Source organism: Anolis sagrei, chromosome 3, assembly GCF_037176765.1.
Source record: "Anolis sagrei isolate rAnoSag1 chromosome 3, rAnoSag1.mat, whole genome shotgun sequence".
Classification (NCBI taxonomy): Eukaryota; Metazoa; Chordata; class Lepidosauria; order Squamata; family Dactyloidae; genus Anolis; species Anolis sagrei.
In genome coordinates, this window is record NC_090023.1 from 244,971,340 (window position 1) to 244,998,733 (window position 27,394).

General features: G+C 40.4%; 1 protein-coding gene across 5 annotated transcripts; it reads left to right on the forward strand.

Annotated features, from left to right (window-relative positions):
- On the forward strand, window positions 1-25,976 carry LOC132770560 (lysosomal amino acid transporter 1 homolog). Of its 5 annotated transcripts, none has more exons than XM_060767636.2 (10): window positions 1-217; window positions 5,823-5,944; window positions 8,754-8,811; window positions 10,674-11,013; window positions 13,115-13,244; window positions 14,612-14,702; window positions 16,347-16,471; window positions 16,865-16,960; window positions 19,416-19,601; window positions 25,392-25,976. In XM_060767636.2, exons 4-10 carry the CDS (start codon window positions 10,832-10,834, stop codon window positions 25,488-25,490), a joined length of 909 nt encoding a protein of 302 aa, XP_060623619.2. In that variant the 5' UTR covers window positions 1-217; window positions 5,823-5,944; window positions 8,754-8,811; window positions 10,674-10,831; the 3' UTR covers window positions 25,491-25,976. The 5 variants fall into 5 exon arrangements, with proteins under 5 accessions (XP_060623619.2, XP_060623620.2, XP_060623621.2 ...); XM_060767637.2 differs by having other exon boundaries at window positions 5,823-5,936; XM_060767638.2 differs by lacking the exon at window positions 8,754-8,811 and having other exon boundaries at window positions 1-247.
- The last annotated feature ends 1,418 nt before the right edge of the window (window positions 25,977-27,394 follow it).

A 27,394-nucleotide genomic window follows, 5' to 3' on the forward strand; every position in this document is an offset into this window, starting at 1 on the left:
TATGGGGCTGTGTGGAAGGGCAGGGCCCTGGGAGGCTGGCCGGAGAAAAAGCAACCCGTCCATCAGCAGAGGGAGCTGCAGCCCTGGGCCGGGCGAGGAAAGGAAGGAAGGAAGGGAAGGAAAGGAAAGGAAAGGAAAGAAGGCAGGAAGCAGGCGAAGAAGGCAAGCAGGCAGCGGCCTCTCCTGAACCAAAGGCGCTCGGAGCTCCGGCTGAACGGTAACAACACCCGATGCCTTTCCCTCCGAGGTTTGCCCGCTTTGTGTCCAGGAGCGGATCCACTGGATTGGCTTTAATACTGGGGGTTGGGCGTGTGTGTGTGTGACCCCTCCTCATCCTCGGGATCAGGGCTCTAGGAGGAGAGAAGGAGAAAGAAACAAAGATGCCAATCTGTGTCTGTGTTTCTTAAGCTTCGGCAACATTCTTTGCTTGAGCGTTTCCGGCTGAGAAAGGACAGCCCTGAGCTCTGCGTCAAAGACTTCCTAAAGCTTTTTAGGTGGCAGAAATTGATTCATTGGAAAATATGGAAATATCCTAAAAGCACCCACCTTTAATTGGATGGAGCCACACTGTCACAAAGGTGTCAAATTCTGCAGGACCCTTCTTCTTTCGTTGGACAGCCTTTCTCCCCTAAAAGGGAGTGGGTGAAATGCCTTCTGTTTTGACAACAAGGCCTTCCTCCACCTTGAGAACAAAGAGACCCTTCCCTTGGGCTTCTTCCAGATGTTGGTGCAGGTTGAGTAAATAAATAATAATAATATCCCATATGTCGTGGTTCTCAACCTTCCTAATGCCACAACCCTTTAATACAGTGCCTCATGTTGTGGTGATCCTCAACCATAACATTATTTTTGTTGCTATTATTATGATTCGTAATATAAATATCTGATAAGCAGGATGTATTTTCATTCACTGGACCACATTTGGCACAAATACCCGATACACCAAAATTGAATACTGGAAGAGTTTGGGAGAGGGAATTGATTTTGTCATTTGGGAGTTGTAGTTGCTGGCATTTATAATTAACCTACAATCAACGAGCATTCTGATCTCCACCAATCTGATCTCCACCAATGATGGAACTGAACCAAATTTGGCACACAAAACTCCCATGACCAACAGAAAATACTGGAAGGGTTTTGTGGGTATTTACCTTAATTTTGGGAGTTGTAGTTGCTGGCATTTATAATTAACCTACAATCAACGAGCATTCTGATCTCCACCAATGATGGAACTTAACCAAATTTGGCACACAGAACTCCCATGATCAACAGAAAATACTGAAAGGGTTTGGTGGGCATTGATCTTGAGTTTGGAAATTGTAGTTCACCTACTTCCAGAGAGAACTGTGGACTCAAACAATGATAGATCTAGACCAGACTTGGCACGAATACTCAATATGCCCAAATGTGAACACTGGTGGAGTTTGGGGAAAATAGACTTGACATTTAGGATTTATAATTCACCTATAATCAAAGAGCATTCTGAACCCCACAATGATAGAATTGGGTCAAACTTCCCACACAGAATGCCCATGACCAACAGAAAATACTGTGCTTTCTGATGGTCTTTGGTGACCCCTTTGACACCCCCTCATGACCCCTCCAGGGGTCCTGAACCTCAGATTGAGAATCACTGCCATATGCGAAGTGTTTGGGACCAGAACCGCACACCCACACATATACTTTTTATAGAGAGATTACAGATATGCACAGAATCAGATATCTTGGAGATAGGAATTGAAATTCATTTATGTTTGATATACACCTTATGCATGTGGCCTAAAGGCTCTTATGCATTTTAAACTAATTTTGTGCATGAAATGAAGCTTGCATGCATTGAGCCATCAGAAAGCAAAGCTGTCACTATCTCAGCCACTCTTCCAGACAATTTTGAAGTATTTTTTATTTCCATATTCTAGATAAGGGGTGCTCAACCTGTATTTGTTTAGTTACTTATTGATACCCTGCCTTTCCCCCTTTTATTTATATCTCATGTACAGAGGTCTAGAATAGCAGACACAATCCTCACAGCCCCCATGCTCCATTTCATGCCTTCACTGACTGCCTGGAACAGTGGACGTGGCACAATTAAGGTGATTTAGAATAGAAACAATGGGCACATGGAGAGGGAAGGTTTCAGCTTCTGCTATACTAGGCAAGGGCAAACTTGGGCCCTCCAGGTGTTTTGGACTCCAACTCCCACAATTCCTAACAGCCTCAGACCCTTTCCTTTCCCCCCTCAGCCACTTAAGGGGGGAAAGAAAGGGCCTGAGGCTGTTAGGAATTGTAGGAGATGGAGTCCAAAACACCTGGGGGGGACCTTTCACATTATAAAGCAATTTAATTACCATTTACTAGTCTACACAAACTGCCATTGCTTTTCCCAATGGAATCCTGGGATTTACAGTTTAGGGAGGAGTCTTTAGGATCCTCAACCAGGGGGCGCAAATGCATCAGCTGACTACAAATCCCACAACTCCTTATTAAACAGTTACGGCAATTAAAGTGAAATTGTAGTGCTGTATAGCCGACCCTCTATATCTGTAACTATGGCCAGAGTCAACCAACCAAGGCAAATAAAGTAAATAATTTCCAAAGGATACAAATAAAGATCCATATTTGTGGAATAAAAACCGTAACAAACAAACTTTTGTTTTTGCCATTGCCAAACGCTACATACCCTACTCTAGTCTCCTGTCATTTCACAGATACTTGGGCTTTATTCAACACTTGTTTGAATTGTTCCTCCTTTTATAAAAGGATTTCTAATTTACTACGACACAGTGTATTATGGGGCATAAGCAGCCATAGATTTTGGTATCCATGAAGGGGGTCTTGGAACCAATGCCCCATGGATAATGGTAAAGGTAAATGTTTCCCCTTGATGTCAAGTCTAATTATGTCCGACTCTGAGGGGTGGTGCTCATCTCCATTTCTAAACCAAAGAGCCAGCATTGTCCGTAGATGCCTCCAAGGTCATGTGGCTGTCATGACTGCATGGAGCACCGTTACCTTCCTGCAGAAGTGGTACCTATTGATCTACTCACCTTTACATGTTTTCGAACTGCTAGGCTGGCAGAAGCTGGGGCTAACAGCAGGAGCTCACTCCGCTCCTCGGATTCGAACTGCCGATCTTTCGGTCAGCAAGTTCAGCAGCTCAGTGGTTTAACCCACTATGCCACCAGGGGCTCCACCCCATGGATACTGAGGGTCTATTTTTATGTAGTATGAGAGGACTTCTGGTTTTAGACTCAGATACTATTCAGATGGGTCAATAAATGTGCAGATATCTGATATGTGCAAGCATAATCCTCAAGGCCCTCTAGTCCTATTCCATGTTTTCACCAGTCATTTAAAGAAAGCTGACGTGACAAAGTCTCTCCCCCCCCCCCCCCCCCCAGCCCCGGTTGGGCCTGTTCTTCCTGTAATAATGTCAAATGGAAAACAAGCTGATGACACTCTCCCCTTCCTTGTATCTCTGTGCCTAGATACGGCTCACCTTCTCAGGTTTTGTGAGTCAAGGAATCCAGTATTATGACACGTCATGGCTAAGCATATAAGGTCTGAAGCAGTATTGCCTCAGCCATAAATGTATTAGAAAGTATTCTCAGCTTTCCTCCATGCCTGGATGATGGTAGGAACAAAACCAACCTGCCTTATTCAAAGGTTCAGGATTAATGAGAAAACTGCCAAGTACTTTGAACATTTTGAAATGCTACATAAACTCTAATGTTATTCTTGAAAGTACAGGAACTTTTCCAGGAAAAAAAGATAATTTCTTTACTTAGGTCTATTTGATGTCTTTTTATTCAGAGGTAAAGGTTTCCCCTGACATTAAGTCTAGTCGTGTCCAACTCTTAGAATATTCATTTCTAAGCAGAAGAGCTGGCGTTGTCCGTAGACACCTCCAAGGTCATATGGTCAGTATGACTGCATGGAGTGCTGTTACCTTCCCGCAGAAGCTATACCTATTGATCTACTCGCATTTGCATGTTTTCGATCTGCTAGGTTGGCAGAAGCTGGGGCTAACAGTGGGAGCTCACCCTGTTCCCCAGATTCGACCTGCCAACCTTTTGGTCAGTAAGTTCAGCAGCACAGCGGTTTACTGCATATAGTCATGTATAAGTTGCCCTTATGTTTAAATCAACCTCATATATAAGTTGAAGGTGGGTTTTAGGGCCTAAGGTATGAATTTAAATATAACCGTGTATGTTGAGGGTTATTGTACAGAGGGGTAGAAGCATTATTTTATTTATTTATTTATTTACAGTATTTATATTCTGCCCTTCTCACCCCCCCAGGGAACTCAGGGCGGATTACAATGAATACATAAATGGCAAACATTCAATGCCAATTTGACATACAAAATATACAGACATACACAGAGGCTATTTAACTCTTTCTAGCCGCCAAGGGAGCTGTCGCTTTCATCGTCTATCTGTGACACTGATGAAGTACTTCCGCATTCCCCACATGCTTTTTGCTGGAGTGCTTTTGCTGGAGTCTTTTTTATGGCCTCATAAATTAGTTATTTTAGCCTCCCCACACAAGGTGGTACCTAATTTTCCTACTTGACAGATGCAACTGTCTTTCGGGTTGCAAAGGTCGACAACAGGCTACACAATTGGTTGGAAGCTCACTGGCTTCGAACTCATGACCTTTGGGTCAGAGTGATCTTAATGCAGCTGACACTCAGCCAGCTGTGCCACAATCTCGATGCTGTCTCAGTGCCATCCACCACTGCCATTTCTCTAACCAAAAATTTTATAAGTCTAGAAATGGTATCATAGTGAAGGGAATAGAGGGCTGGTGCTTTTTTAAGGTTCTCCCATGGTGGAGTAAGCCTTTCCCTTTTGCCAGTTTACTCAAAGAAGGAGATTTGTTTTGTTTTGTTTTGTTTTGTTTTGTTTTGTTTTGTTTTGGTACAAGTTAAGGTATAGTGCTCACGTTGACTCATGGGATAAGCCGACTCAGGTTATTTGGGTTGATTTTTTTACTAAACTTTCTAGACTTACACATGAATATATAGCAGGCACGGGCAAACTTCAGCCCTCCAGGTGTTTTGGACTTCAACTCCCACAATTCCTAACAGCCAGTAGGCTGTTAGGAATTGTGGGAGTTGAAGTCCAAAACACCTGGAGGGCTGAAGTTTGCCTATGCCTTGTATATAGGGTACGCTAAAACTGAGGAGGAGATACTTATGGTGTGGTAATTTGCCAGTTTTTTTTTTTTACATCATAGTAAAATATTACTTTGCAGGAAGTGATCCTTTCTGCATACAGCCCTTGCATTTTATTAGCTCTGGACCTTTTTCCAGAGCTGGTGTGTTTTCTGAAGTAAGACGTCTTGAACTTCTAACCTGCCTGCAAGAAAAGACCTCTGCGTGGGAAGCCCTTGAAATTAACCCTACAGAAGTAAGGTCTGGAAGTTGTTGAAAACATTTGGATGTCTTGACCGAGGGGAAGTAGCTGACAAGTTGTTTTTTTTTGTGAGACTAAGCTCACTGCTCAACAATTGCTGGTATTGCATAAATGTTAACTAGCAACAGATAACAGAATAACACGTAATACAGGATATGATGTACAGGAAAAGGCCAAAGGCTAGATCTTCAGTCTCGTGAGGATTGCAGACTCACCTGTATAATACTACTGCTTGGTTTCTCTAAGAGCTGTTGCTGATATTTACCTAGAAACATCAGTTTAAGAGTGAAAAGTGCATAGATATGTGGAGATATTCAACCATTCTTCTTGTAAGTACGGAATAATGTTGCCATCCAGGTGTTCATTTAAGTTAACCAAATGTCCCTTTTCTCTTTTCCCCAGGTCACATGATGCCGATCTTTTCTAGTATTAATGGGCAGTTTGATGCTTCAGCATGCGCCACATCGTGTTGTTAGAGCTACCACAGAGGCCTCGCAGGAACATGCAGGCCCCGAGGTAATGAAGTGAGTTCTACTTTAATAATGCATTGCATTGATTTTTTTTCACTGTATTAGTATTTTAGATTTATGTCTGTTATCTTGGGTTTCTTTTTCCAATTTGACATTCTTTGTCTCCATTTGAAAACTCAAGAGCAAACAAGGCATTACACGTGGCTTTCCCCACCTTTTGAATAAATAGTTATCAGTGTCCTCTCTGTGTAGAAGAATAGAAGAATGCACAATTTACAAACTGTATTCACTTACCTAGAAGACAGCTCACTTACCTTGGAGTAAGCCACATAGAATTCAGTGGGATTCTTTTTCAGAGTGCACATATATAAGATTCGACTGCAAAGAAATAAAGTTCAATGTGAGGAAGTATGTGAACACTGTGGTGTGTTAACTATATAAAAAAACTGTTTATGAAACAATGCTTGGCATCCTGTTATGTATTTATCAGATTGTAAGCTGGACTTGTGATTTCGTAACTTTTGGGATTCAAGTTTTATGGATGTTAATGATCAAATGTGACCACAAAAGTCTACCTCTTAAGCCAAGCAGTGTCCCAACTGAAGGGCTACTGAGATGCTGTAGATCAAGGGGCTGGGAAATGATGAGTGCAGCATTTTTCATGGAGCACATTGAGATAAGCAGGCATGACAGGAGTCCGAAGGATCTCTCCAGTTGCTGTCCCATTTCACCCTGTGACTGCAAGAGGAATACAGTTACCATTTTCCAGCATGCTGATGGACAGTGCTTCAGAAACCTGTCTATTGTGGTGCTGCCTAGCTTTCTGCCCATACCTTGAGAAGCCAGACTTGGCCACAGTGGTCCACGCTCTTGTTACATCTCAAATAGACTACTGTAGTGCACTTTACATGGGGTTGCCTTTGAAGAGTGTTCGAAAGCTTTAAGTAGTCCAATGGGCGGCAGCCTGGTTCCTCACTGGAACAGAATACAGGGAGTATACAACTACCCTGCTGCATCAGCTCCACAGGCTGCCAGTCTGCTACCGAGCGCAATTCAAAGTGCTGGCTTTAGCCTATAAAGCCCTAAACAGTTCTGGTCCAGCTTACCTGTTCAAATGTATTTCCCTTTATTTATTTATTTATTTATTTAGAACTTTTATATACCGGTCTTCTCACCTCTGACGAGGGACTCAGTCTGGTTTACAACAGAGGAATTCCTACACAATAGTTAAAACATCACATCCTATAAAACACTAATATAAAACACATTAAAATACAATCATATAATTACATAAGGCCAAGTCGTCAGAATAAAATCACAATTCATCACAATCCGTCCGTGTGGTCAAGGGTTATTGACTCACTCATCAAATGCTAGATTCCAGAGCCAGGTTTGCACCAACTTTCTAAAGGTCAGGGGGGAAGGGGCAGTTCTAATCTCCAATGGGAGAGAGTTCCAGAGCCGAGGGGCCACCACCGAGAAGGCCCTGTCCCTCGTCCCCACCAGACACGATTTATGAACCAGTTTGAGTGTTAAGATCGGCCGGGGAGGTCCTGCTCTCAGTCCCATCCCCTTCGCAGGTTTGATTGACGGGGACGAGAGACAGGGCCTTTTCGGTGGTGGCCCCTCAGCTGTGGAACTCCCTCCCCAGTGAGATTAGATCAGCCCCCTTCCTCCTGGCGTTCAGGAAGAAATTTAAAATGTGGTTATGCACGCAGGTGTTTGGTGACTGATGGTATTGCAATATAACACCAAAGTTTGAGGCACCTAAATTAGAATGGTGCAGTGTTGACAGTGGGAATGGTGCAATGTTAATATCTAAGTTTTATCGAATGAGATATTATGTATAGTGTTTTAATGATTTAATTCATATTTTTATGTTATTGATTTGGTTAATGTTATGTATTGCTTTTATACATATGTATATTGGTGGCATTGAATTTTACTATGTCGCACATCCCTCTGAGTCCCCCTCGGGGTGAGAGAGAGCAGTATAGAAATGCAGTAAAGAAATAAAAAAAGAGGCAAATGTGAAGTGGATTTAACTGGTTGAAGATGTTATAATGAGAGAACTCTGTTATCTTAGCACTGTATGAAAATGGAGGATCTCTGCCAATGGTCTGTCTATTTAAGAAATGAGACTATTGCATGTTATGCATATTCTGTAAGTTGTCTAGTGAAATCGCTTACTGGATAACTTACAGTTACTCAGTATAGTAGGTCTGTATATTATATGAGGGATCCATTCCAGGACCCTTCACATAGTACTATTTTCTGGAACCCTGTTTTTCTTACCTAAAATGAACAATGTGTTGGGTTTCTAGCTGAAGTGTACTATTGAATTGCTCTGGAGGACCTAGAAAAATGGATTTTGTCATGCTCCTATGGTCACCTTCCAGTGGAACTTCTAGATTTATGTATTCAGTGAAAGGGAAATTAATTTATTGAAGTTTGTAATACTCTGAAAATTTAAGAGACTGGTCCAGTTCATTAGTACCCACTACTCTTCTGCTGAACATGCCATTCTGCACATAGTTCTTCTGTCATCTGTAGTCTTCATCTATTGTTGCACGCATACACACACACACATACACACACACACACAGCGAGAGGATACAGTTATTCTGAAAGTATTTATCCCATGCAAATTAATGCAGCTGTGAATTTTGAAAAGGGTTGGCAATGCAAGACATATTGCTACTGCCACCCACATTCCATTTAATTTATTCTTGGACTCCAAAGATTTTCATTCAAATCCTCACTTTAATTTGCAGTGGAAATTAGTCACTTAGGATGCATATTTAGATCACTTAATATGGATTATTACTCTTTTTACAAACTCTTAACCGTTATATACTTACAGTCACTCTAACAGAAGATTGGATATCTCAGAACAGGATCTTTAATCCTTATCAGTGGCTGTAAGTATGGAACCTATGGCTAGTAATCGTCCTATGTTGATTAACAAGGAACATACATAAACAGTCTTATAGGGTATCAATCTCTTTTGTGCTGTAGTGCATATTTCTTCACAAATATGCTAACTTTGTGATGACAGTTTCTATGAAGAATAATTGTTTCTAGTAATACTGGTTTTGTTTAGTCCAGGTAATGTAAATGTGTATAGATAAATTATTTGGCGGGGATGAGGGACAGGGCCTTCTCGGTGGTGGCCCCCTGCCTGTGGAACTTGCTCTCCAGCAAAATCAAGTCAACTACATCCGTCCTCTCCTTCAGAAATAAATTGAAAACGTGGTTGTAGGACCAGGCTTTTGGGTAGCACACTGATAATGACAATTTCTATGATAATGTTATGGAAAATGGACTATGGAAGGGATCTGATTGTGTTGTTGGTTGCAAAATTCAATTCTAGATAAGGCTAGATACCCAGTATTATTTTAAATGGATTTAATTTTAAACTAATTTAATTTATCACTTATATTGAATTGTTGCTGGCTGTAAGCCGCCCTGAGTCCCCCTGTGGGGGTTGAGAAGGGTGGGGTATAAATGTTTGAAATAAATAAAATAAATAAAGGAGAAGGGACTAAAACATTGAGAAACTAGTTTTACAATGCAGCTAATTTTGAACACATCAGATATCACTCATTCCAAAATGTAATATTTGCAATTAATGTAGTAATGAGTAAAGGGCCAGCTGTGAGTTAATCCACTAGAAAGTTCACTAACAGAGATCTTGTTTAAATGAATGGGACTCATGCAAGAGCTTGCAAGTTGTTGTCAAGGCTTTCATGGCCGGAATCACTGGGTTGTTGTGAGTTTTCCGGGCTGTATGGCCATTTCGAGAAGCGTTCTCTCCTGACGTTTCGCCCACATCTATGGTAGGCATCTTCAGACATGAAACAATCAAGGCCAGCAAACACCTCCCAACAAAGGATTCCTTCAGGCAGCAACCAGCAAGGCTTTGAAGCTGCAAGGCCATTAAATGCTAATGAAGGTAACCAATTGCAACATTCACACTGGCCTCAAACAGAGAAGAGTCCTTTCTTTTACCCTGGACATTCCAGATATATAAACCTCACTTGACCTTTACCCCTCAACCTCTGAGGATGCCTGCCATAGGTGTGGGCAAAACATCAGGAGAGAATGCTTCTGGAACATAGCCATACAGCCTGGAAAACTCACAGCAACCCAGCTTGCAACTTGTTTCTACTTTGATGAGGCTTAAGTGAAGGTTTGAGTGAACCATTTGCTTATGAAAAGTCTGATATGCAAGAGAGACAATGAAAAAAGAAGCACAACCAGGTGAAGTTGAGTCTTTTCCCTCTCCTCCTTTATGCCTTAGCCTCAAGTAATGGCCAAGGAGTCATTACATAAAGGACACACTACATGCCACCTAGACTATTGTGAATTCTTCTGAAAGTTGTCTCAATGGGTTAGGGTTATCTTCTCTTATTCTGGTACGGTTGTTCATATTTTTAAAATTTTTGTAGTCAGATTTTCTGTATCTAAGTGTGTCAGTTTAGTTAAAGTTGGAAGAATGTCAATTGCAATTTTGCTACAGCTGTATTTGGCATCTTTCTGTTGATCTTGGGCTAGAAGCTAAAGTTTAGCAACTGAACATTCAGTAGCATTATAGAAAACCAGGCATTTTTCAACAGCAAAAGAATGCTCAAAAGCTTGTGGGTTAATGTCTATATTTTAAATTTTCTTTCCTGCTTCGAGTTTGCCTTTCATATGTGTCCAAATAGAATAATTAGCTGGATTTGTCTTTTAAATTGATGTATTCATGCTGGATGTATTTTATTTTCTTTGAATTTGGCAGGCCGCTCTGTGAGGTTGGAAAGAAATTGTTGTACCAAGTCATCCATCTGGATGTGGGAGCTTTGAAGGGGGAGAGAGAATATTCAGAATTGGTAAACGGATTTGCATGGGGTTCAGAACTGAGCCAACTTCTGAAATAATATCCCCGAACTTGAATAGATGGCTCTCCAGCAGCATCTACAAGCTTTTAATATCTCCCCAGTAGAGGAGAGGAGATTGTGTCTAAATGGAACACCCTGGATTTGGCATCTCCTTGAAGAATGTGTCGGGAACGCGTGGGAGTATTGGAGCGTTGTCATAGGGCTGATCTCCATTGTCTGCTTTCTCTTTGCTGCTCTACCGTGAGTTTAAAATCTTTAAGTATTTTTCAGATGCATACACGAGTAATCTTGCCTGAAGCTTTTTTCAGAAGCTGCCTTTTTGGGGTTTATTCTTTGATGCGTTTCTGTCCCCATCTGCATAAAATAAATAGGATATGCCAGAGCAGCATGTTTCTCCTGTTTAAAGGAACATTTGATGGTTGACAAATTAGCTTGCTATACTCTACTGTTGTGGTGACTTGACACTAATCTATGCTATTTGGAGCACATAAGAACACATCAGCCCTTCTGCTTTGATCTTTCCATCATGAAATATAGGGGACTATGAGTGTAGCGTTCACACATTTAGCAGGGGAGGAGAAGCCATCATCACGCTATATTCAGCACCATTTTTTGGAGATTCAAATGACAAGCCACAACACCTCTGGTGACGTGGAATGGGGAATGGACTCATAGTTCATAGGAGCACATTGCCTGTGTCACGTTTGGAAAACCATTGATTAATTTTAGCTTATTGACATTTTTATTGCACATGATTTGTACAGAAGGCAAAAAAGTATCCAACTTGTTGAATCACAACAGAGCTGTAAGTCATCAGTATCTAGCCTTTGCTAAAACAGAAAAATCATATTGGCACAAACCGCATTGTCTTGGAACAGGGAATAATGGTGTACATATATAACTCATATAATGGACTGGGCCAGTGTGATCTAGAGCACTGTTTCTCAACCTTCCTAATGCCATGACCCCTCGATACAGATCCTCATGTTGTGGTGACCCCTAACCATAAAATTATGTTTTCAATTTTTCTGTTGCTATGAATTTTAATGTAAATATCTGATATACAGATATTTACATTCACTGGACCAAATGTTGCATAAATACCCAATATGCCCAAATTTGAATATTGGTGGCGTTGGAGGAGGGATTGATTTCGTCACTTGGAAGTTGTAGTTGCTGGGATTTATAATTAACCTACAATCAAAGAGTGTTCTGAACCTCAGCAATGATAGAATTGGGCTAAACTTCCCACACAGAACCCCCATGCCTCAAAGGGACTCACTGGTGCGAGCCTCCCTCCAGCCTCGCACACTCTTCCTCACCTGCATATGTGCACCACGTTGCCATGAGCCAAGCACATCTGCTCTCCCCTCCATGCTTGGAGTCTCGAAAACAACCATTCCCTTGGCTGAGGGGCCAGCCAAGAGGCCAGCCTGTCACAGTGGAGGGCTTTTGGTGGGAGGATTCATTGTCTGTTTCCAAAAAAAGGAAGAGAAGGACAGGTGGAGAGATCTTCAGCTTTCTGTGCCAAAGGAGTTCCTAAGACCAGCAGAAATACATGTTTTCTGATGGTCTTTGGCAACCCCTCTGAAACCCCCTCGCAACCCCCCCAGGGGTCCCAATCCCCCGGTTGAGAAAAGCTGATCTAGAGCAATGCTACTCAAAGTAGTAATTCATTGATAGGTGCTGGTTTCTAGGACATTTCCAGGAAATAGATTGTTGTAGTCGATAAGCACAAATAGAATACCTGTCCCCACCAGATTGGACTAGAGTAGTGGTTTCCAACCTTTGGTCCTCCAGGTATTTTGGATTTAAGCGACTACAATTCATAACAGCTGGTGAGCTAGCTAGGATTTCTGGGAGTTGGAATCCAAAACACCTGGAGGACCAAAGGTTGGGAACCACTGGACTAGAGTATTTAGAACGCCTATGTTCATTGGATTTTTCCTCTTCTCAGTCATGAATTCAGAAACTGCTTGTATCTTAACCTCCATTTTTCACTTGTAGAGCAAGAATATTAAGAGTCACCTCTACATATTTATTGTGAAGATAAATTAGAAAAGGTTTCAAAAGCATTTTTTCTCGCTGTTATGTATTGTGAAAACAATTGCAGTAAGTAATGGTGAGATATAGAAGAGGAGAAGAATTGGCTTATATGATGAAAAACAGACTCTAAAAATACATTTTCCAAGTCTTCCATCCTATGCATGTTTACACAGGATTAAGTTTCACTGGAATTAATGAATAAACTTGTATAGGATTGTACAGTAATGTATGTAATTTTTCAGCACATTGTCCTCATATTTATATGTTTGTTGTTGTTTGACTTTTGCATCTCTAGTCAATTGTACGTGGCCTATCAGAATGGAAAAGTGGACCAAGCGCTGTCATTGGGGTTTCTTCTGTGCTGGATTGCTGGAGACCTCACCAATTTTATTGGGTGTTACTTGACAAATCAACTGCCAATACAGGTAACTGGTTTGCATTAAAGCTTTTGACTTGGTATAGACCTGAGATAATATTCAAGTTACCGGTGGCACAGTGAGTTAAACTGCTGAGCTGCTGAAATTGTTGACCAAAAGGTCGCAGGTTCGAATCTGAGGAGCGGAGTGAGCTCCTGCTGTTAGCCCAGCTTCTGCCAACCTAGCAGTTCAGAAACTTGCAAATGTGATTAGATCAATAGGTACTGCTCTGGCAGGAAGGTAACAGCACTCCATGCAGTCATGCTGGCCACATGACCTTGGAGGTGTCTACGGACAACGCCAGCTCTCAGGCTTAGAAATAGAGATGAGCACCAACCCCCCCGAGTCGGACACGACTGGACTTAATGTCAGAGAAACCTTTAAAATTCACATTTGTTTTTATTTTTCATAGTAACTCAAGGACAATACATTAAGTTATGAAAAGTAATTTTCCTTCCATTTTATAAATGTTTGTTTGTGTCCTATCTGTGCTATTTCTGCCTCTTGCACCACATTTTTCTCTTTCTCCATCTGTGCTGTTCCTCAGCATACAAAGTTTGCACACCTGAGCATTTCACACACATTGAAGGAATCCCTGATAAAATTAAGCAAAAGAGCCCCTGGTGGCGCAATGGGTTAAACTCTTGTGCCAGCAGGACTGCTGACCAAAAGATTGGCGATTTGAATCAAGGGAGCATAGTGAGCTTCTCTCTGCCAGCTCCAGCTTCTCATGTGGAGACATGATAGAAGCCTCCCACAAGGTGGTGAAACATCCAGGCAACATCCTTGCAGACAGCCAATTCTCTCACTCCAGAAGTGACTTGCAGTTTCTCAAGTCGCTCCTGACATGGAAAAAAACAGTGTGGTTGGCTGGTTGCAATATAATAGGAAACTTCATAGCGATTGTATTGCATGCTTTTGACTTATTAACAGGGAGGAAGAAACAATATGAACCATTCTCTGATTCCCTCACTCACATTTGGTAGGCTTTAAAGAGCGCTTCAGATAAATGATCCCAGGACTGCAAATAGTCTAAGAGGGCTTTGTGGGAGTGGGGGCTAATCTGTGCAGACATTTTATCAGAAAATCTAGGTTGGTATATACGTATGCATGCTTTAAAAAAATTGCAGAAAACTTGTAATTCAGCAGAACTAAAGTTCAATGAGATTCATGAACACTCTTAATATGAAGCAAGGATGGCTGACTGATATCCACAAATATTCACATTTGTTAAGGTCATCTGCAGGAATCCTACTCAAGCTTCCCGTTATAAGAGATGACTAAACAATGAGGTGTTGGAGCAGGAGCCTGAAGCTTGCAAATGCCCTGCCGGTTGAGATCTATAAATTATGCATTGGTCTTGTCATCTTTTTCAGATCATCACTGCCATTTTTTACATTTACATGGACATAATTATGATATCCCAGTTTGCCTATTATAAGCTAAAGAATCAGAAGGTGACAAAATGTGAGTCTTTTGAATGAAGACTCTGCAATTTTCTGCTTCTCTAATGTATTATTTTCTTTCTTTCTTTAAACTGCTTAAACTGTATGCGTTTTACATAGTATGTTGAACAGTGTAATAGCTTCAACTTGAAGTGTTCTTGTGGTTTTGGTGTCAAATCTATCCCTTTGTATTTTAAAAAGAGAATACTCTGATGATTGCTGAGAGTCACACACTCTTCTGTTGATATTAAACATGGGAGGAAGGGAGAGGGACTAATTGGTTGAAGAGTAAAAGTAAAAAGAACACGAATAATGGCTGAATAGTAAAGAAAGCACTGAAATTGCTGCAGAAAAGGATTACCTAGGAGTAAGCCCTGTTGAACTCAAGGGAGGGTATTGTGGGAGGGGTATAGAGACCCTGTTAGTTAATTAAGCAATCCCTCGTAGCCCAAGAATGATGGTCCTCCAAGTGTAGTGTCTTGGTGGTGGGTTCATAAGTGGCTGTGGAGACCTATTCTTGATCTGCATGTTCTTCTGCAGTGAGGACATCAGTTTCCAGTTGAAAGGTGGTCCCAGTCAAGGTTGGTTTGAAATGCCTTCCTCTTGGCATGTTTCTCCCTTTCACCCTCCATTCATGCCTCTTTGAATTCTGCAGCACTGCTGGTCACAGCTGACCTCCAGTTAGAGCCCTCAAGGTTCAGGGCTTCCCAGTTCTCGGTGTCTATGACACTGTTTTTGAGGTTGGCTTTAAGCCCATCTTTAAATTTCTTTTCCTGCCAACCAACATTCCATTTTCTGTTCCTGAGTTCAGAGTAGAGCAACTTCTCTGGGAGACGGTGATTGGGCATTTAGACAACGTAGCCAATCCAGTGGAGCTGATTGCATAGGAGCATTGCTTCAATGCTGTTGGTCTTTGCTTCTTCCAGCACACTGACATTTGTTCACCTGTCTTCCCAAGCAATTTTCAGGATTTTTTGGAGGCAACTCTAATGGACTCGTTCCAGGAGTTGAGTGTGACGTCTGTAGACAGTCCATGTTTTGCAGGCATATAGCAGGGTTGGGAGGGTATAGTAGGATTATAAACCTTCGGATCCCGATCCTCAAACACTCTCTGCTTCATTCGCCTATAGTGGGTGGATGATCACTATACAGTCATCCACTCATCTGGGTTCCTTAATTATACAATAACATGAAGTCACCTTTCAGGGATCCTGTAGGAAGAAGCAAAATAGCTCCGTTGTATGATTTTGCTGCTGTAAGGCCCTGATGGCAATCTCTTGTCTACATGGCATCCATTCCCAACCCAAGAAGTGAGATTTGAGGAGGAACCAATCAGCAATTTGAGTGCCCCAGCGGATTAAAAAAGCAAGAAAACATTACCTCACTACCTCTGAGGATGCTTGCCATAGATGCAGGCGAAATGTCAGGAGAAAATGCCATTAGAACATGACCATATAGCCCAAAAAAAACCTACAACAACCCAGTGATTCCGGCCATGAAAGCCTTCGACAATACAAAGAAAACATTGCATGAATGGAGCAGTAGTTTGGATCCTGGTCTGGCATAGAACTATGCATGCATGCCTTTGTTTCTGTGTTTAGACTACAAATGTTAAATTCAGTTAAAAGCAACAATGAAAAGAACATGTTTTTATTTCTCTTCCAAGGTGGTACAAACTTGAAGAACGGCTGTATAGCTTGGATCTTGCTGTGCATAGTACTGTGTATGATTTTACCTAGTCAACTGCTGCTACGAAACCAAGTCCAGAACACTTTTTTAGGAAAAAGTGAGGTATAACCTAATTTTATATAGAAGACTTTGTTTTATGTAGTTATTTATGCACTGAATAATTGGGTGATTTCTTGTTGTTATGATTCTAACACAATAGCTTCCAGCCTTTGGTCTTCCAGTTGTTTTGGACTTCAATTCCCAGAAATCCCAGCCAGTTCACCAGCTGTTAGGAATTGTAGTAGCTGAAGGCCAAAACACCTGGAGGACTCGTAAGAGGCATTATGATGTAGTACATTGTAGAAATATCATAATACTGTCTAGTACATGTAGTTTAAGTTTTTAGTTTTAAAGATACAGTCATTTATTTGTTCAAAAAAGTATTTTGTGTTCACTGCTTTAATTAATTGAGCAGACTGCAAGCTTTAAATTACCTAAAATGTTTTTAATTTCCAGAGATCTCGTGGTATAATAGAGATGTCAGGCTTCATTTGTGGCTATGTGTCATGTGTGTTTTATTTAGGATCGAGAATTCCTCAACTGTATAAAAATGTAAGTATATTGTTTATTTTCACAACATTCATGGGTTTAACTGGATGGTTGGAGCCCCCAGTGGCGCAGTGGATTAAAAACCCCTGTGCCGGCAGGACTGAAGACTGACAGGTCACAGGTTCGAATCCGGGGAGAGCACGGATGAGCTCCCTCTATCAGCTCCAGCTCCTCATGCGGGGACATGAGAGAAGCCTCCCACAAGGATGATAAAACATCAAAACATCTGGGCATTCCCTGGGCAACATCCTTGCAGACGGCCAATTCTCTCATACCAGAAGCAACTTGCAGTTTCTCAAGTCACTCCTGACACAACAACAACAACAACAACAACAACAATACTGGATGGTTAACTGCTAACGTATTCATAATATGCTGTCTCTCTATAATCAGTACACAGAAAGATCTCCTCTACTTCATTGCAAGGATGAAAAGTGTTTTCACTTGTACTTTGGATAAATGCCAGAAATCCTTCCGAGAGCATCTTTTCATACCTTTTGGGGTGCCAGTTCAAATGATTTTGGGGGGATGCATGGATAGATCCTTGAAAGCTTGGTCTTCACATCTTTCAATCTTGAATACAGCAGCCACTTTTTAGTGATCTAAATTCTAGTTATTGACATTCCTTGTCTATTGTTCTAACTTCAGAGTATTCCTTGTCCAAAATTGTTGGAGATTTTTATGTTTAATTACCCATGTTCAAAACTATTTCTGATCTCTCTTCCTTCTGTGAATTGAGAAGAGCTCATAATTGGAAGTAAAATACGTATTTACCAAACAGAGCAGTTTATAATTCATATTGAAACAAAAACTAATCAGGACATCTGTCGCTAAATAAGTTTCATTTATGAAAAAATAAAATGATTTATTTATCCAACGGAAATACCTTATACAGCCCAGACTTGATTAAATGGGTTGCATGTTTTTTCTGGGCTGAGTCACTGAGCCTAGCTTGGAAATGAAGATTTAAGTCTCATGGTGTGCATTTAAGATCAGACCAAGAGAAACTCATGAATAAATTTCAACAAATTGACCCTGCAACAAAATATTGCACTGTGGAGTTTTGTTTATGGTTCAAACTACTCTGTAACTCCCTGCTTTCCGGTTTTCCCCTCCTTTCAATAATAATCTATCATTGAACCAATGATCAAGTCCAGTCCTTTTGGGCTACTTTTCTGGTTGAACATTATCTCCATTTTGCAGTTGTTAAGGTGGATTGAATGCACTGGTGCAAGGCCCACTTCCATTAAAATCCTCAGTCAGTCTCTTTATTTCATTGGGCTGCATTCTGTTGTATCCCATAAAACATTTTACATAATTTTGCAGTGTGAATCAGAAAGTAACCTATCTAGATAACAAAAAAATCTTGCCTTCCTTGGTTATATTGTTGTGGTCACTGTACTGTATTTCCCAGTGATTTTTTTTTTTTACTTATGGTGACCCTAAGGCAAACATACCATGGGCATTCTTGGGGGAAAATTCAGAGAGTGTTTGCCTTTGACTTCTCTGAGCAGAGGAAGTGTGAAGATCAGTGGATTTCCATGGCTGAGTAGAGACTTGAACCCTAATCACCAGTCAAAATCCAACACTCAAACGACTACACCATGCTGGATAGTTGCCTTACCAAGCTTTTTCCCTCCAAATATGTTGGTTATGTATTTATGAAAGCTGTAGCTGCAGGCTTGCAGTTCAAAAAACTCCTATTATACAGTGCAGTGGCTGCCATTTCCACTGACTGTTGTGTCCTATAAATAAAATGGTGACAGCATGAATGCAGACACACTGACGTATCCACATGGATTCTGTTGACATTTAATAATATGAGATGAGGGTTTTTTTAGCATCATGGGGATGTCCTGAAACCAAACCCTTGCAGATCCATAGGGCCACCATACTGTCTGTCTCCCTTTCCAAATGAATAGGCCACTTACAGCCACTCCAATCCAGCTGTCAGGTTCCCTGCCTCTTGAAACAACATCCCATATAGATGTTGTTGCTTTTCCTTGATTTGCTTCCTTGCATATATTTGCAACCCTCAGGATTACTCCATTATGCTGACATCTCTCTTCCATAGGGGTAGTGTGATTGTGGCTCCAGCCCTGCAAGCAAGAGAAGATATGAACTGATATTAGAAAGAGTGAATGGGCTGCTAAATTATTTTAGGATTGGTTCATTTCTGTTGATTTAAGGGATGGCTATATAGTCCAATAGGAAAAAATCATGCTCCAGACATAAGAACTGCTGCATATTGGTGCAAGACAGTTTTGAGATAGATGGACCAGCAGTCTATAAATTAGCTTCCCGAGTCCCTATTAAGAGATGAACACGGGGAAAACAGGCTCAGTGGTCTGCAGTGATCATAATGCCCACTGCAGCATTTCAAATATTAATTTCTGATAATGTGTTTTGGGGAAAATTGACTTTTGCTGTAATCCTACATTTACTTGTTGTCCTTTAGTTCCAAAGAAGATCGACAGAAGGCACGTCTTATCTGTTGTTTGCCTTAGCCATGATGGGGAACTGTACCTATGGTCTAAGCCTAATTTTAAAAATGCCTGCAACAAAATATCTCATCGGTTTATACTTCTGGCATCATCTCCCTTGGCTCATTGGAAGTTTTGGAGTTTTGGTTCTAGATCTTTTTGTATCCTTTCCTAATGAAAAGTGGTAGCTTCACAGAAAAGGTTTTTTTCCCCACAGATTATGCAGATTGCAAAGGAACATGGTAACTTTAATTTCAGAAGGTCTCAGCATATTTATAATGAGAAAACAGGAATTGATACTTTCTAAAACTATTAAAATCAAATATTTGCTTAGAAGGCAAATAACACTTGGTAAAGGGAACAAAGAGAATATATGTGTTCTTATTAAATTGAGAGCAAGTCATTGTCATATGATATATGTCTTTGGAAATATGGGGCCCAAAAATGGTCCCTTGGTTCACTGGTCTTGGGACACTAGGTTTGAAAAAATCTATTAGATGAAAGTATACTGAGTGTTGTTGTAGTCACTTGTTATGGGTTCACATGCTGCACATAATGCTATTTCATAGGTTAAAATGAACATGAATGTGATACCTTGTACTTTAGGTAGCCAACACCCTGAAGGACTTGTCTTAATCTTGATCATTCTCAGAAATATTTTGCTGCGTTGGCCCTAAGAATCAGAATGATGCCAGGGGGAAATGATTAACTTTACACACTTTCATTGGAAAGTAAGTCCTGGAGGACATAGTAAGGATTACTTCTGATTAAATCTTCATAGATTGAGGGTGTCCATAATTAGGCAGCCCTCCAGATGATGTTGAACCTCAACTCCCAGTATTCTTCATCATTGGCTATGCTGGTCAAGGCAGCTAGGCTGCTACTGTACAACAACTGGAAGTTCAACAACATTGGGAGTGCTACACAATTTCTACCCCTGCTTGTTTAATGAGAGATAGTCTCCACTGTTACTTACTTCCATGTAACTATATACAAGATATACACAACTATTCTCTTGTACAGGGTGTTCCACAAAGATAGATCAAACTTGAAATAACTATATCTCTCCAACCATATACTGCTCATGAACAAAACTCTTACCATTTGGAAGGATAGGGCATAGAGTTTCAAATGATTAATATAGGTGCCTCTCCCAATCCCTTTGGAGGCAAAATACAGTTCAGTATAGTGTGCCTTACCATATCATAAACATTTGCTGTTTAAAATGGATAAAAAACTTTAGAAAATTATTATTTTATAATCATAAGTCTAAAATAATTTACAACAAGAATATCTTTTAAATTTATACTGTGCCTTATTGGCATTTTCCCATTTCTTTTAGTTCAGCTCTCCTTTTCTGAATGCTGTGTCATACCCGCAAGCATTTCCTCTTCCATTCTACTGTTGCCAGACAATAGCCCATCTCTAAAATCATAATCTAAATGAGATTTTAAGTGGTGTGGGAATCACTTCTCCAGGTAGGACTCTCCCTCAACTAGTTAGTTGACTGTACAATTGTAGAAGCTAGCTGAAACCATTCTGAAAATCATAATATGTGAACAACTAACATATTTCATTGTCTCTCACTTTTAATTACTGCTAACATTGCCCACTAGGCATTTATTTCAATCTAATGAAATCTAAACTGGATAGTAATTTTGCTTTTCCATACTCTGCAAAATGCAGCATGACTTGTAAAGAGATATAGCAAGGATACTTTAAATGTAGATGAAGAATGTTGTTGACGATTGCTCCGTTATTCCTAGGATTTTAATATGTATTCATAACAACCCAATCCATAACTCAAGTCAGTCGCATTATTTAATTTCAATGTGCTACATTTATTTTAATTTAAGTAGTTTGGCTTCACTGAGATACATCACAAGCTTCACGTGGGTTTTTTTTTTAATTCAATAACTCCAAATCATAATTTTAAGAAAGTAGTTTACAGCCTGGGTTTTAATTTTTGGTGCAGTTAAAATTGGTTTGATACAGAGATGCAGCAGATAAAGCAATATCATGCTGGTTGCCATCATCCTTGAAAATGAAATCATTTTTTTGGTTTCATGAAAAGTGGGCAAAGTATTTCAATGTTCCCCCAGTATATGTGTGGAAAGATTGTATCTCCATACATCTTCAAAGGTCTTATGGTAAATGTAACATGTTGTTTGTGAACATATGTATTTGTGAATTGGTAAAACCAAAGGAGTTCATGACGATAGCAAATAACTGATAATCCATATGGATTTTCTTTTAAAAAATCTTATTTGAACAGAAATGAAATCTAGTACTAACTTGACATCGTCCATGGCTAAATGTAATTCCACACTATGGTACAAAGACCTTATTGTCTCTTGCTTTGGTAATCTGTCGTTTTGTCCATTGGCAGCCCTCTGTGATACATGGCTTCTAGCCATAATTTGAACAAAAAAACATTTTATTTCTGCAAAGGCTAAACAATATCCTGATCCCATGGCTTCTGCCATTTGAGAGGATTTTCCTTTTTCTCTCTCTCTCTCTTACAAAACACGCAAACCTGTATTTGACCCCAATGATCTTGGCACCGTGTTTCTTGCTCTGTTGCTTATACTATTCCACAACAACACAGATCTTAAAAGAAATCCGGAGACCTCTGGCTGCAAATCATGCATTACAAAGGAGGAATTGTCACACACTTCTCTCTAGTGTAATCTGCTCAGGAATTGAACTGTATCTTAGTAGTATGTCTCAGCTCAATTTATATTGAAAACCACATGGTCATACAGCCCAAAAAACTCACAGCAACCAAGAAAACCACACGGTTGCATATTGGCCAAATCATACTTCAGATGTGTGTTATCTTTAGACTAAAGAACTCCTTCTTATATAAAAAGTTGATATGATGAGTAGTCTAGCAGATTGAATCCCCAACTCACAATTGTAAATTGTAAAAGGCTCAAGGCAGGTTGGAATCATGTGGCCTTTTGAATGTGGTTGAAATGCAAGTCCCAGCAGCCGTTGCTGGTGTAGCCAATGGCAAGGAATGGTTGGAGCTACAACACAGCAACATCGAGGAGACCACATGGTTTAATGTAATGCAATTTGCTTAACACTTTAATTAGTTATTTTATTTATTATTTATTTTATATATTTACCATATTTATATATCGCCCTTCTCAGCCCGGAGGCGACTCAGGGCAGTTTACAAATGGCAAAATTCAGTGCCCCCAATAACATAAAATATAATTAAGACATTAACATATAATATAAATCATAATAAAACAATAAAGGCAATAAAAACAATAAAACACAAGTCCTCAACGTCTCATTACTAAAATCATTTTCCAGTCGCATCGTCTAATCGTTCCATGGATCTAAAATGGCATATTACATTGCATCTGCAAATGCTTGCTCAAGAAGCCAGGTTTTGACTCCTTTTCGAAATGTTAGGGAGGGAGCCAATATAATATCCCTAGGGGGGGCATTCCATAGCCGAGGGGTCACTGCTGAGAAGACCCTGTCTCTCATTCCCGCCACTCGCATCTGCGAAGGAGGCGGGACCGAGAGCAGGGCCTCTCCAGGCGATTTCTCCCATTGGTCAGATTGATCTTTTAAACATGTTCTTTTGCTTTCTACAAGAGTCAATAAGTATCTGTGATGCTGGGGGGCTGGGGCCGGGATTGTGAAGGGGCGGTTCTGTTGCTTTCCCTGGGCCCAGAAGAGGGAGACAAACACACCGCAGCCAAGCATTGGTGGCATGTTATTCTCCCCGGCTCTTCTTTGAGCCCTGGGAAGGCAGCGGCCCGTCTTCCTCTGGCCCAGAGGAGAGAAACATGCTGCTGTCAAGCACAATAGGCAGCAGTGTGTTTCTATGGCCCCAGGAAGGCAACGACCTGTCTTCCTTGGGCCCAGAAGAGGGAGACAAACATGTTGCTGTCAATCAGCAGCCCACATTCCTCCCAGAGAATTGAGAGAAACACGCCACTGCCAAGTGTTCTCCAGAGTACATTTGGCAAAGGTGTGTCTCTGCCTCAGCTCTCCTCTCAGCCTGGGGACGCAACGGGCCACTGTGTCCACTTACTGAAGGAGAGGCCAAAGCAGACAGGAGCTGGTGTGGATAGCCCAAAGGACTGTGTCCGGCCCGTGGGCCTGAGTTTGCCCATGCCTGAGCTAAAAGGTGCAGGTCTCTCTGCAAAACTGGAACAACCATAAACAAAAAAGGAGTTTTTGTTTAACCCGCGATAACATCTCTGTAGGAATTTCTAGGTCCTCCAGTATGGCTCTATAACAGATATGGGCAAAATTTGGCCCTCCAAGTATTTTGGACTTCAACTCCCACCATTCCTAACAACCTGCTGGCTGTCAGGAATTGTAGGAGTTGAAGTCCAAAACACTTGGAGGGCCAAAGTTGCCCATGCCTGCTTTATGGACAACTTCTGCAAGAAGTTGACCATAGAATTGCACTGGAGGACCTAGAGATTCTTACAGCCAACATATTTCAATCAAATCAGCAAAAGTCAAACACACCCTGTGAAGGGCTAACTGTTTTTAGGGGGCACTGAGGTAACCAACAATCTTAACTTTGTGTTTTTTAGGGTCACAGCATTTTTTCTCTTAACAAAGCAATACTGCACTGCAATCTTCTTCCTTCTAGGATTGTAAAATAGCTCTTCTTTTTAATAAAAAGATGTTTATTGTAATATTATCCCTTCACTCTTTTGTCCAAACTAATGTTAATATATTCAGAAGACAGGTGGTAGTGTCTTTAGGCTAGAAATATCAAAAGGACAAGGAGCAAATATTTCCCAAAGGTATTTTAATTCATAACTTCAGAATAGAAATGACACACATAATTACTGGTGAAGGATTTTAAATTTCAGAGCTGCCACTTATGACTTTATGCCATTATCTTAGGTAAAAGAGTTGTTGTAGTATTAAAGGTTAAAATTGCTAGACCAAGTTGCTAAATAGCATGCTAAGTTTAATTAGTTGGGAATGATGAACATCAAATGTTTTGCAGTAAGGGAACTGTATGCTTGCTCTTTTTCAAATACCACTTTTAGTTTTGTGGTGGAACTCTCTCCTGAAATAATTTCCAGTTTATCTTGGCAGAGAAAACAAATTATATTTAGATTTGATAGTATATAACTCCTTCTTCAATTATCATATACAGGATAAAGACTGTGGGCCCTTCCACACAGCCCTATATCCCAGAATATCAAGGCAGAAAATCACATAATATCTGCTTTGAACTGGGTTATCTGAGTCTATACTCAGATAATATGGGATTTTCTGCCTTGAAATTCTGGGATATGGGGCTGTGTGGAAGGGCCCCGAGTACATATAAGAGAGTACCTAGAATTCTGGGCACATCAAATTACTTATCAACTTCTGGACTTCTCAAATTACTGTGCAAGGAGCCCCCAGTGGTGCAATGGGTTAAACCCTTGTGCCGGCCAGACCGCTGACAGAAAGGTTGGTATCTTGGATCCAGAGAGCAGGGTGAGCTCCTGTCTGTCAGCTCCAGCTTCTCATGTGAGGACATGAGAGAAGCCTCCCACAGGATGTAAAACTTCTGGGCATCTCCTAGGCAATGTCCTTGCAGACGGTGAGTCCTCTCACACCAGAAGTGACTTGCAGTTACTCAAGTCTCTCCTGACATGAAAAAAAAAATACTGTGCAGATTGTACACACAATCAGAAACTTCTCCATAAAAACTAAAACAATGAAGCAAACATATGTTTTTGTGAATACATTTTTCTTTTATAAATTATTAAGTGTATGTTTATACAAGAAATACTGTAATCAAGGTGAAATGTTTTCAAAAATAATGAAAATCTGATATTTAGCATAGCAGTGAAAAGGTAGTTCCAAGAACATCTTTAATTTAGTTTACTTTTGTTGAGCCCAACATCAACATTTTGTAAGCTTTCTTTATCTGAAACTAATATTTCCTTGACCTTAACACACAGATTACTGCTCAATTTATTATGTACCGGAAACACAAGGAGAGAACAACCAACTTGGTGGCATTTGAAGTTGAACCCTTGCTAATAAATGAAGATTTCTAATGTTTATAACATCACTGTTACCTTCCTGTAAAAAGAAAGGTCACATTTCGTCATAACAATCATAACCCAAGTCTCAGTGGTTCGGCGTGTTCTTGCCAAATACGATAAAATCTGGATGTGCCCCAATGTTTTCATTCTGATATTGTCAAGATTTTTGATAAGCAAAAGGTGATGCTCCCAATAGACTCAGCATATTGACACTTCCTTGTATTTGTTTGGCTTGGATAGATACTGTTACAAAAGAGAAATGAGGCCAGATCTATTCATTCCAGGGTGATCTTCAATTAATGGATTTTAAGAAGTTGAAATCCTAAAAGACTACGCAGCGTGGGAAGAAACATGTCAAATTTTGCAAGATCAGGTGCTAAGTTGCAACAAAACCAAAAACTATCTTTGTCTTCAACAAATGTTTTCATACTTAAATAATTCTCAAGTTCCATACTACTTTTCTGAGCCAGTGTGATAATAAATTGTTTTATTTGCCAATGATACTTGTGTTTTGGACATTATTACAGTCCTTCCACTGTGTTATGCATTTGGGTGCTGTTTCTCTCTCGCTTTGCTTGTTATTCTTGTGTGCCTCCAAGTCATCCTAAGCCTTTTTTGGTAAGATTTTTTCACAGCTTTTGCCTTCCTCTGAAGCAGAGAGAGTGTGACAGTGTCATCGAGGGAGATTTTAATCCTTTAAATTTTCATTTTAATGTTACATTGGTGATTATGTTACATTAGTCATTGAGTGATTAGTAACTGAGAAGTAACCTATTAGTTATAAGGCAGTGTTTTCTTTCTCAGCCTCTATCTTTTATAGAGGGAGTCAAAGCCTCACAAGCTGAAATACAGTCAGTAATTGGTGATTCACTTCCTTCATTGAAGTACTTAAAATCCTTTGCTAGAGAGGTCTAAGGATATATTTCAGAGTAGTATGCTAAAGGTCTTTAGCAAAAAGATCTCAGTACCTCACCAAACTACAAGCCCCAGGATTCCATAGAGTAAGCCATACAATAGCATCAAAACTGCTATGATTTGGGTGGTGCAGGTGTATTCCTGGTCTACCACGCATACCTTCCAGCACAGTCTTCAGGTAGTAGCAGTTATCAAGACCTAAGCTGATATGGAGAGAAACATATTGGAAATTGTCATCTCCATGATTTTAATTTTTCTTTACCAAGAATATGTTGGTGTGTATTTGTTTTTTCATTCAGTTGCTTCTGATTCTTCAGGACCTCATGAACCAGCCCATGCCAGAGCTCCCTGTCAGCCATCACCACCTCCACCTCCTTCAAGGTCAAGCTAGTCACTTCAAGGATAACATCCATCCATCTTGCCCTTAGTCAATCCCATTTTCCCCAGCATAATTGTCTTCTCTAAGCTTTCCTGACTTCTCATTATGTGGCCAAAATACTTCAAAATACATGCCTCTAATGTCCTTCCTTTCAGTGAGTAGTTGTGCGTTATTTCCTGAAGTATGGACTGGTTGGATCTTCTTGTGGTCCAAGGTACTCTCAGAATTTTCCTCCAACACCACAGTTCAAAAACATCTATCTTCCTTTGCTCAACCTTCCTTATGATCCAGCTCTCACATCCATAGGTTACTACAGGTAAAACCATTGCTTTAAATATATGGACCTTCGTTGCCAGTGTGATGTTTCTATTCTTCACTATTTTATCGAGATTGGTCATTGCTCTCCTCCCAAGAAGGAGGATTTCCTGGCTGCAGTCCGCGTCTGCAGTAATCTTAACGCCTAGAAATACAAAGTCTGTCACTTCCACCATGTTTTCTCCCTCTATTTGCCAGTTATCAATCAGTCTGGTTGCCATAATCTTGGGTTTTTTTTTTAATGTTTAACTACAATCAAGCTTTTGCACTTTCTTCTTTCACCTTGGTGATAAGGCTCCTCAACTCC

Bases quoted from the DNA above. Each gene is read 5' to 3' on its own strand.
- LOC132770560 (XM_060767638.2), top strand. From the start codon at position 10,832: ATGGCTCTCCAGCAGCATCTACAAGCTTTTAATATCTCCCCAGTAGAG. The intron at 14,703-16,346 runs GTGAGTCTTTTG...TTCTCTTCCAAG, and splicing joins GAATCAGAAGGTGACAAAAT to GTGGTACAAACTTGAAGAAC. The intron at 16,961-19,415 runs GTAAGTATATTG...GTTGTCCTTTAG, and splicing joins TTCCTCAACTGTATAAAAAT to TTCCAAAGAAGATCGACAGA.